We start from the raw sequence: 15347 nt of genomic DNA, 5'->3' as shown, positions 1-15347 counted from the left end.
AGTTGCACAATGCCAGGTCTGGTCAGTAAGGTGGGTAAGGACACACTGTAAAGTTTTTTTGATGGCATGCAACAAGATACACGGTATTTTTTATCACACCTTATATACAGATTACGTTTTCTCTGAGAAAACATTTCTTTGGTAATAAAACAAACTTCACTGGGCTGGGGATTTAGCTCAGTGGTTCTGCCGCCTGCTTCGCAAGCATAAGGTCCTGAATTCGATCCCCAGTACCAAAAAAAAAAGAAACAAAAATAAATAAATAAATAAATAAAAATAAAATAAACTTCAAGAAAAAGCCAGGTTTGGTGGTGTATACTTGAAATCCTAGTTCCTTTAGAGGCTGAGGTACAAGGGTCTCAAGTTTGAGGACAGCCCAAGCAATTCAGCTAGATCCTGCCTGTCTCAAAAATAAAAAAAATAAAGAAGGGCTAGGAATGTAGCTCTGTGTAGTGTCCCTGCATTCCATTCCAGTACCACGCACGCGTGCACCTGCACATACACACACATAGTGCTCTTCTGTACTCTTTCTTCATTTGATACAATGCAATTTGGCTCTTCTATGATTACTGTTCAGAAAATGACCTTTTTATGGTGCTGGGGGATGAACCTACAGCTTTGTGTATGTTAGGCACTGAGCTGTACCACTGGAACATCTGAACATGAATTTTTTCTGTGGTGTTTTTGTTTGTTTTTTTTCGTACTAGGGATTGAACTCGGGTCCTTGTGCTTGTGCAGCAGGCGGCGAAACCACTGAGCTAAAATCCCCTGAAAATGCATTTTTTTTGGTATCGAGGATTGAACTTGGGACCTTGTACTTGCGCGGCAGGAGCTGGAACCACTGAGCTAAATCCCTGGGTGACCATGAATTTTTTGACAGCTATTATTTTAGCATGTAACGATAGTAATTTTTATCTAATTCTATTTTGTTGGATATCCCACTATTAACAGTGATGCACGTACATTTTCCTGTCTTTAAATACAATAAAGGAATTCATACCAGTGAGTAATTGCCAAAGAAAAACTGAAGGATAAAAGTACCAGGACAATTTTGAGTACCTGTTGCCTCCTCACTGTCTGGCCCAGATGACATGCCTAATCGCTCCTTCAGAGACTTGGAAACTTGAACTATAAAAGAAAAAAAAAAGTCAAAATCCAAAATCTGAACAGACACTTTATAGGTTAAGTATTTTTTTCAAAGTTTATAAATTAAGAGTATTTGTAATTTTTTTTTTTAATCTCATGGGCTTACAATTATTCTTCTCCCCAGAGGAGATTTACATGTTACAGATTCCCTAGAGCACTGTGGAAAGCTGGAAGCAGGGGTGACTTTAGTTCTGAAAAGTAAAATCTATTGAAATAATAATTCAGGGAAATAACTATTACTGTACATTACAAAATCTTTTGGTATCAAAAGGTTTTCTTCCCCTAAATTTATTTGAAACATGTTCATTAGTTATTGAGAATCTCTGGTATCACTGATACATAATGTGGAAGGGAATCTGGCAAAGAAAGAGAACTTCTAATTGTGCTGAGCATGTGAGAAAGTCCCTAAATGGGAACATCTACTGATCAAAGCCTCCTGGGCTGGAAAAAATGTACTAAGAAGTTACTTATTCTCAAGAAATTTTTTTTTTTCAAGAAATATTTAAGTACAAGAAAACAACAACATTTTTTTCTTTTTTGTTTGTTTTCTCAAAGACAGGGTCTTGCTTTGTGGTTTAGGCTGGCCTTGAACTCACTAAGTAGCCCAGGCTGACCTCGAACTCGTAGCAGTGATCCTTCTGTCTCAGCCTCCTGAGTACTGGGATTACAGGCGTACGTCACCATGCTCAGCATAACAACTTCTTATTCTTTAGTAATTAGTTTAACAGTACACCAGTTCAATCCCCAGTTCCCCCCCAAAAACCAGTTAGGGTTACACTGTTAACATACAAGGGGGAACAAAATTCAACCCTTGACTTCTTTCACATATACCATTCCTAACTCCCAAATCTCTCTCTCTTAATGTAGTCCACATTTCTCCAGATCAATTTCTAGAACACTAAATCTGTATCACTATCTCCATCTTTCCTGGGTTAATAGCTTGCTATCACTACCAGCACCTTGTCTCCTTAACTTTCTCCACACTGCAGGCAGAGTAACACTTGTGAATTGCAAATCTGATCCCCTAATGCCTGCTTATAACCTTTCAATGGCTTCTTACTATCCCAGGAAAAGCCCAAACTCTTTAAGATAGCTTCAAAAGTTCTCTAATGATCCAGTTCCTCCTGCTACTCTCTCTAGTCACCACGCCCTTCACCCCACTTCTGTGGTATAGTTACACAGTTCCTCAAGCACATCATACTTTCCCAGCTCTGGGACTCTGTATTATGGCCTCTTCAGGTTTAAACTTCAACAACACATCCTCTGTGAACCTTTCCCTGGCAGATGACAACACTAAGTACCCTTCCTACATGTTCCCATACTACTGTGCTTTCTCTCTGTCACAGAATTTATCACAGAATGTATCTGTAAGTATTCTTAACTGCCATTACACTACAAGTTCCTAAGGTCTATCTTTATTCTGTTCAGTGGTGTCTAACCGAGAATCTAGCAGAATAAGTACTCAAATGTTTGTTGAATAAGTAACAGGCACCAAAACATAACCTAATTGGCCTGAACAACAGAATGATGAACCATACTTGTTAACATTACAGTAAGTGTCAGGATCACAGATACACAGAGTACTGAAAGACAGGTACCTTTCTTTGGTGTTTTGTCAGTATTCATTTCTGGAGCTTCAACTTTCTTCCCCAGCCTCTGTGCCAGGCTCCGCTTTAATGGGGGATCATTGTCACCACCTACAAATGGGGGTAACTTTGGTTTAAGATTTTAATCTTTAGCCAGGTCAAGAAATACAAGAAGAAAGAGGATAAGAAACAGGGAAATAAGACAGGGATAGGAGGGTAAAGGAAGTAAAAGGCTCAAGATGTGATATATATATATGTATACCTCACATTAATATGCTATGTATTGTAAACATATTCTAATACAAAATCTTGGCCAGGGATTTAGCTCAGTGGTGCCGCCTCCTGCCTCGTAAGCACAAGGTCCCAAGTTTGATCTCCAGTACCCACCCCCAGACATATAAGCAAAAACAAACAGAGAATAATTATGTGAGTTTTCTACATTTACATGGTATGTGTATGCACCAGCTGCCTTAGGAATTCAATATTAGAAAAGGAGTAAAAATATTCTAGAGTGGCAAGGGAGGGGCAAAAAATTAAAATGTACAAATGAATATGTACCAAATAACTAAAACTACAAATGGAGTTTCAAGTTCAGAATTAGAAATATGAAAAATGTTCACAAAAAAAATCTTAACTGGCCAAATGCTGCATCATAAACTTTTAAGGTATTCTTGTGACATGAAGAATCTGAAAGCCATACAGCCTTTCTTCAATTCCAGGTAAGAAACTGAAGGTTTTCAACAGCCAGGCATGGTGGTGCACGCCTGTAATACCAGCACTCAGGAGGCTGAGGCATGTGGACTGCCTGAGTCTGAGGCCAGTCTGGGTTACACAGTGAGTTCAAGGCCAGTCTGCACAACATAGTGAGACCATGTCTCAAAAACCAAAAAAGGGCCTGCTGGGTGTGATGGCACACACCTGTAATCTTAGCACTTGGAAGGCTGAGGCAGGAGGCTCACCATGAGTTCAAGGCCAGCCTAAAGGATATACCCAGACCTTATCTCAAAAAACAAACAAACTCACTCTAAGGTTTTGAAAGATTGTCTATCTTACCCAATTACTAACTAATTACTGACAAGAGTCAAGACCTGAAGCAAGTGTCCTGACTCCAGTTAATCAGTTAGTCATGGTCATAATTAATTAAATTGTAGTGCTTAAAGTTTCTGTAATTTCAAATTTTTTAAGTACTTTCAGTCAGATATCCAGGGGGATTGGGAAACCAATATTGATGGGATTTATAAAAAGAGTTTGGGAAAGATAACCATGCTAATCTAGAACTAGCAAAAAACAAAAGATACACACACAACTATCTCACCTTCTGAAACTTTTCGTTTCCCCAGTCTCTCAGTAAGACTCAGTCTAACCAAGGGTTCTTCTCCTGAAATGTCAAAAATAAAATTTCTCTACCATTAGCCAAGTTTTCTACATCAGTAGCTACTAATAGGTACAAAGTATGTTCTGGCCCTAGTTTGAGTCCACCCAGGAATTGTCTTGAAAATCAGGTCTCAGTCTTAAGGAAGACTATCACATTTAAAAGGAAAAAAAAAGGCCAGGGATTTAGCTCAGTGGTTCTACCACCTGTCTGGCAAGTGCAAGGACCCGAGTTCAATCCCCGCTACCAAAACAAAACAAAACAACAAAAAACCCCACTTCAATAATTTAAACAGTCAAATGCATAGCCCAAACAAAAGCAATTCTACAGTATTAATTATTAACAGCAGCCAAACAGAAGACAAGATTGTGTTTTTAACCAACTGGTTATAAAGTCCATGCTGTAGTTTTCCTTATATACTCTGGTAGGTTATATAACTTGGTCATCCCAGCAAGAGAGAGCTCTTCCTGCTGATTCTTTGTTGTCTGACTAGCATAAACATTTAAATGTATCTATATACTACAAATTATTTACATCCTATTTCTTACTACACTTAAAACTAGAATTACATTTTTCTATAACTCAAAAGATTTATTATAGTTTTATTCATAATGAGAAGTCAGTAAGTTTGCTGAATGAATACAGGTGAACAGCAAATGTAAAAATTTATATAAAACAATGAAAGCTGCTTGAATAAGAACTTCAACATTTTAAATACTAGAGTCAAATATAACTTTTCTATCTCTTACACATCCCTCCTCCCTCCCATGTTACTGAGGATTGAGCCCAGGGCCTTTGCACTGAGCTACCCATCCCCCACCCCTTTCTTAAAATCTTAAAACAGGGTCTCACTAATTTGTCCAAGCTGGGCTTTCCCTTGATCCTTCTGCCCCAGAGTGCTGGGACTACTGGCATGTGCTACCACACCTGGCCTCTTTTCATCCTTATACTCAATTAACATACTACTAGTCTTCCTGAAAGGTCATCAAAAGTTAAAAAAACAAAACAAAACAAGAATTTTGCATTTCCAATTATATAAAAGTAGAAGCCCCACAACTCTAGGATCTCCCTATGCTTTACCTTGTTTGTGTGACAGAGTTACTGTCCTCACCACAGTCCGAACATTCTCTTTTTCCGGACCTGGAACAGGCTGAGGTTGGAGTAGCAGACTGGAAACGCTTGAAGAACCTTCTGAATAAGACAAGTCAAAAACAACAAATGATTTGTGAAAAATAAAGCTATCACAAGGTAAGAAATTTTGATGCTTAGCCAGTTAAGTCCAATACAGATTGCTCTGTCACTATAAGCCAATCAACCTTTCTGTATGTATTTGCCTACAATGAAATGGTGTAATGGCTGGGGTAGCCTTGGGCATAATATGAAAACAAAATATAAAACTGAGCCAAGCGTGGTGATGCACACTGTAATCCCAATACCAGGACCCTGAAAGGCTGAAGAGAGGAGGATCTTAAGTGTGAGTCCTGCCTGGGCAATTTAGTGAGACCCTGTCTCAAAATAAAAATTAAAAAGGGGGTTGGGGATGTACCTCAGTGCAAAGGCCTGAGGTTCAATTTCTAGGACTGGGAGAAAAAAAAAGGCTAACGTTATTCTAGAGTCAACCTCAGAAGCATTATTAGCCATCAGGTTTGTCAATCCAAACTTTTCTATCTAAATTTAATCATCTATAAAATCTTAATTCCAAGGTTCCAACATAGGAAGCTTTAAGAAGAGTTCTATTTGTTTCTTTTTATTTTTTTTGGTACCGGGGATCAAACTCAGGTCCTTGCGCTTGTGAGGTAGATGGCGGAACCACTGAGCTAAATTCCTGGCCCCTTTAAGAAGAGTTCTCAGTTCCACCTCACACCAGAAAGAATGGCTGCTATCATGAAATCAACCAATAACAAACGCTGGCAGGGTTGTGGGGAGAAAGGAACCCTTCTCCACTATTGGTGGGAGTGCAGACTGGTGCAACCTCTGGAAATCAGTATGGAGATACCTCAAAGAACTAGGACTAGGGCCGGGGATTTAGCTCAGTGGTTCCAGCACCTGCTGCGCAAGCCCAAGGTTCCAAGTTCAATTCCTGGTACCAAAAAAAAAAAAAACCCTAGGACTAGAGGTCCCATTTGACCCAGCTATTCCCCTGCTGGGTATCTTCCCAAAAGAATTAAAAGAATCATACCACAGCAATATATGTGCACCCATGTTTATAGCGGCACAGTTTGTAATTGCTAAAACTTGGAAACAGCCCAAATGCCCATCAACTGGAGACTGGATAAAGAAGATGTGGTTTTTGTGTAAAATGGAGTACTACTACTCAGCTATAAAGAACGAGAAACTAGAGACATTTATAGCTAAATGGATGCACATTGAGGCCATACTCTTAAGTGAAATAAATATGACAAATGTGTAAAATACCGAATAGTTTCTCTGGTGTGAAAAACTAAAAGTGTAAATAAGGATCAAAATGTCTAACTGATAATGTGAAATAGGAAGAAAGGGTCTAAAGGAGTAGGGGAAGTGGGAGGGGTAGGGGAAAGGAAATAAGGGAAAAGAGAAAAATATGAGAAAAGGAAAAAAATGGAAACAAAGTCTTTGTAAATAGGGAAGGGTGGAGAGGGTGAAGGGATGACAGGGGGATAGGAAAAAAAATAAGAACCAAGATACATCATGTAAAGGTACAAGATCCCAATGATGAATGTAACTGTATTGTATACCTAAAATGTACGCATAAACTTAATGGGAAAAAAAAAAAGTTCTCAGAATCAACTATTTGTTTTTCTCCATAGAATACATTTCACACCTGATCTATAATTTTTTTTTTGGTACTGGGCATCGAACTTGGGACCTTGCCCTTGCAAAGCAGGCAGCAGAACCACTGAGCTAAATCCCTGACCCCTGACCTATAATTTTTAGAGTGGAAATATAAACCAGCTAGAGGTTGAGGCAAGCCTCAGAAGAAAGTCCTAGTAACTTTTGGAAGAATTCTTCTATCACAAAATGAAGTTTTTGCCTAGTATCGTTCTTAATGGTATTTTTCATATTTCCTAAGATATATAGGTTCTTTTAGGTTATTGTAACTACCTATGAACAGTTAAGGACTGAAACACAGTGACAATTATGTCAATGTTTTACTTCAACTCAAAGAAATCAAAATCTATTTGCTCATTTTGGCTGTTGCTTCCACAAGTGTGCTTATTCTTCTAACATACAACCAGCCCTGGCAAAACCTGTAATGACTTACCACCTTGCTTCTTGGATTTTTCCTTCATTTTCTTTGATTTAATTTCCTCAAGAGTTTTTATTCCAAAATTTAAACTTTCACCTGAGAAGCCCAAATAGAAATCACATAAGAAACTAAACACTTTTTCACCTTTGCTTTTTAAATGTTTATAGCAAGCATTCAACTATTTTTTGAATGAAAGATTAAGAAAATGTACATGTAAGTATATACATGTAACACAGGGGAGGGAAGAGGAAGCTCAGTGACTCTGAACTGAACTTCAAATGTAGTTAAAGTAGTGAGAACGTAATCAGTGGTGTTTAAGATTTAGCCATAATACAACCTCTTCTTACCTTGCTTTAAACTGACTCCGGGTTTCCGTGCAGGAGCCACTCGTAATCCATTGTGGACTTCAGGAGTTGGTTGTAGAGTAGGGGTTTTAGTTTCATCACCCTCCTCAGAAAATTGGTCTGTGTATCAACATGCAAGACAAATTTACAATTAAAAACAGGCCTATAGCTTTAATACTGATTCTGTCCAACTCACTACATGACCTTGTTTACTTGCGTTAAAGAAAGCCTAGCTAGGTATGGTAGCACACACCTGCAATCCCAGCTACTTGGGAGGCTAAGGCAGGAGGATCACAAGTTTGAGGCCAGCCTGGGCATCTTAGCAAGATTCTGTCTCAAAATAAAAAGAGCTGGGGGGCCGGGGATTTAGCTCAGTGGTGCCACCACCTGCCTTGCAAGCACAAGGTCCTCAGTTCGATCCCCGGTACCAAAAAAAAAAAAAAAGATCTGGGAATACAGCAAGATCCCATCTCACACAGAAAGAGGTGGGGGCAGAGAACCTGACTAACATGCAAGAGGCCCTGGATTCCATCCTCAATACAGCAAAAAGAAAAAAGAAAAGAGCTGAAACTTACCATCATCATCTTCATCATCATCTGCAGCATTGATTACAACTGGTGGATGTGTGGGACTGGGAACATTTTCGGAACTTTCTACTTTCATAACGCTCCGCAGCTGAGGGGAGGGATTAGACTGGACAGATAGTTTGTTCTGTTGAGCCGTGAGCTGGCTGGCCTTTACTTCTTCTTCTTGCGACTCAAGCACAGTGGGCAATACGGCTAAATACACAAAACCAGTCATAAATTAATAAACAACATACAATTCCAATTCAACAAAAATCTCTGGCCCTTTACGGTAAGTTTGGTACATTTTCCCTATAAGCATTTGTATCTTTTTACCTAATTTTTCCATTTAGTTTCTAAACTCGCAGGGAACTAAAAATGTGCTTTTTAGTCAGTAACTCTTCACTGTATGGAAACACAATGGCAATCAACACAGAATAAACAGAATGCTAGATGCATACTAGTTGTTCTCAAGTTTAAGCATTTAATTTTAAAACTGAGATTCCACACTTTTTTATCAGCAAAGAAACAGCTTTTAAGAGACAGAAGATAAGTCAGATGTGGTGGTATGCACCTATAATCTCTACTCCTTGGGAGGCTAAGGCAGGAGGATCACCCATTTAAGGCCAGTCAGGGCAACTCAGTGAGACTTTGTTTCAAAATTAAATTTTTTAAAAAAGTAAGGTAGGCTGGGTGTGGTGGCACATGGCTATAATTCCAGCGCTCGGGAGGCTGAGGCAGAAGAATCACTGTGAATTCAAGGCCAGCCTGGGTAATAGTGAGCTCAAGACCAGTCTAAACTACATAGCAAGACCCTGTCTTAGAGGAAAAAAAAAAAAAAGAGCTGGGTTATCAACCCCTTCACTTAATCATACAACAGGTGTAGCCCAGTGGTACAGAGTCCAATTCCTAGCAAGGGTGGGGGCGAGGGTAGAGGAATGAATGATAATATTTATTTGAACAAACCAGAAAAGTGAGCCTACTTTCTGTCCTTAAATAAAAGTGAAAAGACATAGCCAACAAATTTTAATCATACAGCTATATAGCTTTTTATTTATTTATCTTTGTAATGCTGAGGATTAAACCCAGGGCCTCATGCATGTCAAGCAAATATTATACCCCCATGCCCAGATAATGACTTTTTAGTGGCCAATAATGCCACTAGGGAAATTACATTAAAGGACACCCTGGAAATAAATACCAGCTTTCTATAGGGTATGTTACTTTAGATGACAGCCTAAAGGGTTAGGGTTATTAGTATTTTCTGTGCTGAGCCAGGCAATTACTATGTTAGGCCTTCTGGGCCATGCGGTCTCTGTCTCAACTACATGTTCTTCAATAGTAGCAGAAAACTAGCCATAAAAAAATATGTAAATAAATGAACAAGGCTACATTCCAATCTTTATTTTGCAAAATAGGCAGAGGACCAGATCTGCCAAACCATGGTCTAGAGCAGCAATGGTGAACCTTTTAGAGCTTTCAATAATACCAAGAGCCCATTGCGGCATGCTTGCCATAGGTTCACCACCACTGGCTGGAGAATCAAATTACATTTGAAAACTTTATTGGTCTGATAAGAAAAAAGGAAATGAAACTAGCTATAGCAATCTAATCTGGCACGCCAAGCAAAGTTTGGTTCTGTGAGTGGATACAAATCATTTAACCTTAATAAGGTTCTATTAAGTGGAAGTATTACTGCTCAGTCAGTAGGCTGAAAGAAGGCAATGTATGTGAAGTATTTTGTACAGTGTGCATAATAGGTGTCTACTTAACAGGAACTATTCTTTTAAAATTAAAAACTGATCTCACTTTTGCTTGGAGGTAGGAATAGGCCATCAACATAGCGTCCTCTGTTGTGATGGAAAGCACAGTTTAGTTTTTGACATCCCATTGGCTGATTTTCCCAGTAACATGGAATTTCACTGCGTTTTTTCTGTAAGAGGAAAAAAAAATTTTTCAATTAAAAAATGAAGTAAGACCTGCTGTTTTTCTGGACCAAGTTCATACAGGGTTCAAAATCTGAGGCATGTGACATGATTTTTTTGCAGTAAGAGGGGCTCCTGAGAGTGACAGCACTTTAGGCATGGTGCAGAGGTAAAAGGAGCAGTGGGGTAGTTTAACTGCTATTCCTTCCTCCTTGGGCTCATCCTAAAACCCAAATGTCTACGCTTAATTTAGAGAAACAGGATATAGAAGTTAAAATTATGGAATCAGATGCCCACCAGACGTCAGCTCAGCCGCAACAACTGCCCCACCCCCTTCCACCCCCTGCCTCTGGCCTCTTGGCTGTGCAGCTACTTGGATCCACACTACAGAGGCAAAGGGGGGCATAAAGGCCCATTGTCCTGAGCTCCAGAAGATACAGCAGAAGTGAACAACAGAAAGAGGGCCTCTCTCAGGCTCCCTGATGAAAACTGAAGCCCACTGGAAAAGTGATGGGAATCTCTGCAATAAAGGCACACCAGACCACTGTGCTTGTAAGCTGGAGGGATCATCACCTCCCATCGGAACCTGGACTATCTTCAGGGGAAGGGCAACTGGAACTTACACTAGAACCTTGCAGAGTTCAACCCTGCAGGAGGACAGGGAGCTCAACTTGGGACTTGCAGCCAGAAATCTGCCTGAATTTCACGGATCTGTGACTGGCTTACTGAGACTCATTGACTTGTATCTGCACACGGCTGCCCACATTGTCTATTGCGACAGCAGAGACATACCCTGAAGGAGGCCCTTCATTTTTATCTTTTATTTGTTATTTTCAAAACTACAACTATTTTTTTTTTTGTTCTCACTTTTTTTTTCTTCTTTGCTACTCTTTTCAAATTTTTATTTTTCTCTTTTTTCTTTCTTTTCTCTGCCTCACTCCCTTGCTGTCCCATATTGTTCTTCATCTCCCTTTGTGTTCCTGTTCTGGCCCTAATTCATATTTCTTCTTTATCTTTCTTTTCTTCTCTTTCCTTCTCTTGCCTTGTGCCCTCTGGCCTTGCTGCTAACCTTCCCCTATCCTTCTACTTACCTATTCCTCCCTCCCCAACTCCTATCTCCCCATCCCGAAGGGTAAAGTTCCTATATTGAAGAGTTTATTCACTATAAACATACGTTGGGTTGGTCCTTGATTTTGATTTAATTCACACAGTTAAAGATGATGGATTAATAACTACCACAAATTGTCATTTTCTAAAAGGTACTTGATGCTATTGTATTGCTGATTGTATCACTTGGGCTAAGGTGTTGTGATTGATCTAATCAGTTGTCCTTCCTAGTATAATGAAAATGAGACAGCCTCAGTGCCATTAGAGACTCAAAACCTAAAGACCAGCTATATCTGGAAGACACCTCTGAGAAGCAATCACTCCGTAAGTATTCTAAATACATCAACAAAGATACTTACAATAAACAACTTCAAAATATCAACCCAGGAACTAAACCAAGGACAGTACCAAAAACAAAAATGAGAAGACATTTAAGTAAGGCACAAACTCAGACTTCCACCCCACAATAGGCAAATTCAGGGTGAAACGAGGTGGAAAAGTCTGATAATCAACCACCTGGACAACCTGAACTGACAGCACAGGAAGTAACAAAACAGATGAATGAGGCTCTAGAAAAATTCAAAACAGAAATCATCTCCCAGATAACTACAGAGATGGAGAGCAGAGTGAAAGACATGATTAGAGGCTCTAGAACAGAAACAGATAAAAAAACAGATGAGCTCAGAAACATGCTGGAAGCCACGAATGCCCAGCATAAGAAAGAAATGGAAACCATGATCGCCCAACATAAGAAAGAAATGGAATCCATGAAACAGATTCAAACATATTCAGGAAATTAAAAACTCCATTGAAAGCATGCAGAGCAGATTAAGGGAATTTGAAGATAGAATATCAGATATAGAAGACAGGATTGCAGTTAAGGACCAGGAAAACAGAGATATCTTCAAAATAGTAAGGGACCACAAGAAATCAATCTAGCAGCTGCTAGATGATGCAAAGAAGAATAACATAAGACTAATTAGGGTCCACGAAAAAACAGGAAAAGTACAATTGACATAAAAAAACAGAGGAGGAGAATTGGACATACAGATAAATGAGGCATATAGAACTCCAACTAGCCATGATCAAAAATATCTACACATAGACATATAATAGTCAAGATCTCAGAAACCCAACAGAAGAACAAAACCCTGCAGGCAGTTAAGAGAAAAGAAACAAATCACGTATAAAGGAAAGCCCATCAGAATCACAGCAGACTTCTCAACACAAACCCTCAAATCAAGGAAAACCTGGAGTGAAGTATTTCAAGCCCTAAAAGAAAATAACTTCCAACCTAGACTGTTGTATCTTACAAAATTATCTTTCAAAATCAATGGGGAAGGGCTGGGGATTTAGCTCACTGGTTTTGCTGCTTGATGCGCAAGTGCAAGGACCCCAGTTTGATCCCCAGTACCAAAAAAAAAAATCAATGGGGAAATTAGATACTTCCACAACAAAGAACACCTGAGAAATTTCATGAACACCAAACCAGCACTCTAAACAATTCCAAGCAATATCCTAAAAAAAAGATAATGAAGGTCACAACTCCATGAGGCCCAACAGAGGGAAGCCACCAGGTAAGGTAAGAAGCTAAAGGGAGGGCTGGGGATTTAGCCCAGTGGTTTCGCAGTCTGCTGCGCAAGTGCAAGGACCCAAGTTCGATCCCTGGTACCAAAAAAAAAAAAGAAGCTAAAGGGAAAGGGGGAAAAAAATAAATAAAAGAGCCAACAATAGCAACATATCATGATAAGGATGAATCAATATCTATCAATTATAACCATCAATGTTAATGGCCTCAATTCACCAATCAAAAGAAATAGAATGAATTAAGAAGCAAAACCCAGCAATATGCTGTACACAAGAAACACACCTAACTCAAAAAGAAATTCATAGACAGAAAGTAAAAGGATGGAAAACAGCTCTCCACACTACAGGAACCCAGAAAAAAGCAGGGGTAGCAATCTTATTTGCAGACAAAGTAGATTTCAAGCCAAAACTAATTAAGAGAGACAAAGATGGTTGCTACATCCTTGTGAAGGGAACAATCCAAGAGGAAGAGATGACAACCCTAAATATATATGCACTAAATACGAATGTCCCCAACTATACAAAACAAATATTAATGGACATAAAAAACCAAATAAGCACTAATACAATTGTAGTGGGGGACCTCAATACCCTATCACAAATAGACAGATCATCTAGACAAAAAATCAACAACGAAGTTTTAGAACTGAACCAAGCTATTGAACAAATGGGACTTAATAGGTATTTACAGAGTGTTCCACCCCACAAAATCAGAATACACATTCTTTTCAGCTGCACAAGGGTCATTCTCCAAAACAGACCACATGCTAGCTCATAGGAGATGTCTAAGTAAATGTAAAAGAACTGAAGTTACCCCTGTATATTATCAGACCACAGTGCAATAAAACTGGAGATCAATAACATAAGAAACCGCAAAACTTCCACAAACACATGGAAATTGAATAACACCCTCCTGAACAACCAAGGGGTCACAGAGGAAATTAAAGAAGAAATTAGACAGTTTATACAAGTAAATGGTAATGCCAGTACAACATACAGGAATCTATGGAACACAATGAAAGCAGTTCTGTGTGGGAAATTCATAGCAGTGAATGCCCATATTAGGAAAACAGAGAGAACTCAGATAAATAACCTAAAGCAGAACCTCAAGCTCCTAGAAAAAGAAGAGCATAACAAACCCAAAGCTCTTACAAGAGAGGATGTTATAAAGATCAGAGCAGAAATCAATGCAATGGAGACTAGGAAAACAATACAAAAAATTAATAAATCAGGGCTGGGGATTTAGCTCAGTGGTTTCGCAGCCTGCTGCACAAGCGCAAGGACCCAAGTTCTATCTCTGGTACCAAAAAAAGAAAAATTAATGAATCAGAGTTGGTTTTTCGAAAGAATGAAACTGATAAACCTTTAGCCAACCTTATCAAAAAAAGGAAAGAAAAGGCTCAAATCCATGCAATTAGGAACCAAAAAGGTGACCCAGCAGAAATCCAGAGGATCATCAACACCTACTTCGAGAACCTGTACTCTAATAAAATGGAAAACACAGAAGAAATGGACAGATTCCTAGATACATATGAATTGCCAAAATTAAATGAAGATTTAGAAATTCTAAACACCTCAATTACAATGAGTGAAATTGAAAATGTAATAGAAAATTTACCAAAAAAGAAAAGCCCAGGTTCTGATGGCTTTACTGCTGAATTCTACAAGACATTTAAAGAAGAACTATCACCATTACTATTTAAACTCATCAAGGAAATTGAAAGGGAAGCAAGGCTTCCAAATTCATTCCTGGAAGCAAGTGATACTTTGATTCCAAAACCAGGGAAAGACTCAACCCAAAAAGAGAACTACAGGCCAAGCTCCCTAATGAACATAGATGCAAAAATCCTCAACAAGATACTGGCAAACAGAATACAGAGGGTCATCAAGAAGATCAAACACCCTGACCACGTCGGATTTATCCCAGGGATGCAAGGATGGTTCAACATACATAAATCAGTAAATGTAATACACTATATTAACAGAGTCAAGGACAAAAACCATACGATCATCTCAATAGATGCAGAAAAGGCATTTGACAAAATCCAACACCCATTCATGATAAAAACCCTACAGAAAATTAGAATAGAAGGTCTTTATCTCAACCTTATTAAAGCTATCTATGAAAAACCAACAGCCAACATCATACTAAATGGTCAAAAACTGAAAACTTGCACGCTAAAATCAGGAACAAGACAAGGATGCCCACTATCACCGCTGCTGTTCAATATAGTTCTGGAAACATTAGCCACAGCAATTAGAAAAGAGAACAAAATAAAAGAAATAAAGGTAGGAAAGGAAGAAGTTAAACTGTCACTATTGGCTGATAATATACTTTACATAGAAAACCCAAAAAACTCGGCCAAAAGACTTCCTCACTTAATTGACAGATTCAGTAGAGTAGCTGGATATAAGGTCAACACTCAAAAAACAATAGCCTTCTTATACACAAATAGCAGCCTCACTGAGAGAGAAATTAGGGAAAAAATTC

General features: G+C 38.8%; 1 protein-coding gene across 13 annotated transcripts in view; it reads right to left on the bottom strand.

Annotated features, from left to right (window-relative positions):
• The window catches only part of Zc3h11a (zinc finger CCCH-type containing 11A), a 53677-nt gene that overhangs the window by 14091 nt on the left and 24239 nt on the right, over positions 1-15347 (bottom strand). For 11 of the 13 annotated variants that reach the window (XM_087193927.1, XM_013078616.3, XM_087193925.1 and 8 more), the window contains 8 exons: positions 10047-10170; positions 8250-8453; positions 7678-7794; positions 7346-7426; positions 5185-5295; positions 4048-4110; positions 2745-2843; positions 1060-1128 (listed from right to left, as the gene is read on the bottom strand). In XM_087193927.1, coding sequence (XP_087050053.1) covers positions 1060-1128; positions 2745-2843; positions 4048-4110; positions 5185-5295; positions 7346-7426; positions 7678-7794; positions 8250-8453; positions 10047-10170 — 868 coding nt within the window. The remainder of the gene's footprint in view (positions 1-1059; positions 1129-2744; positions 2844-4047; positions 4111-5184; positions 5296-7345; positions 7427-7677; positions 7795-8249; positions 8454-10046; positions 10171-15347) is intronic. The other 2 variants (XM_087193931.1, XM_087193930.1) reach the window with 1 other exon arrangement.

Source organism: Heterocephalus glaber, unplaced genomic scaffold (genome assembly GCF_053883595.1).
Source record: "Heterocephalus glaber isolate CG9 unplaced genomic scaffold, H.glaber_assembly_v1.0 deba00001600, whole genome shotgun sequence".
Classification (NCBI taxonomy): domain Eukaryota; kingdom Metazoa; phylum Chordata; class Mammalia; order Rodentia; family Bathyergidae; genus Heterocephalus; species Heterocephalus glaber.
The sequence above is the reverse complement of the archived record's forward strand: the minus strand, read 5'-3'. Positions and strand labels throughout refer to the sequence as shown.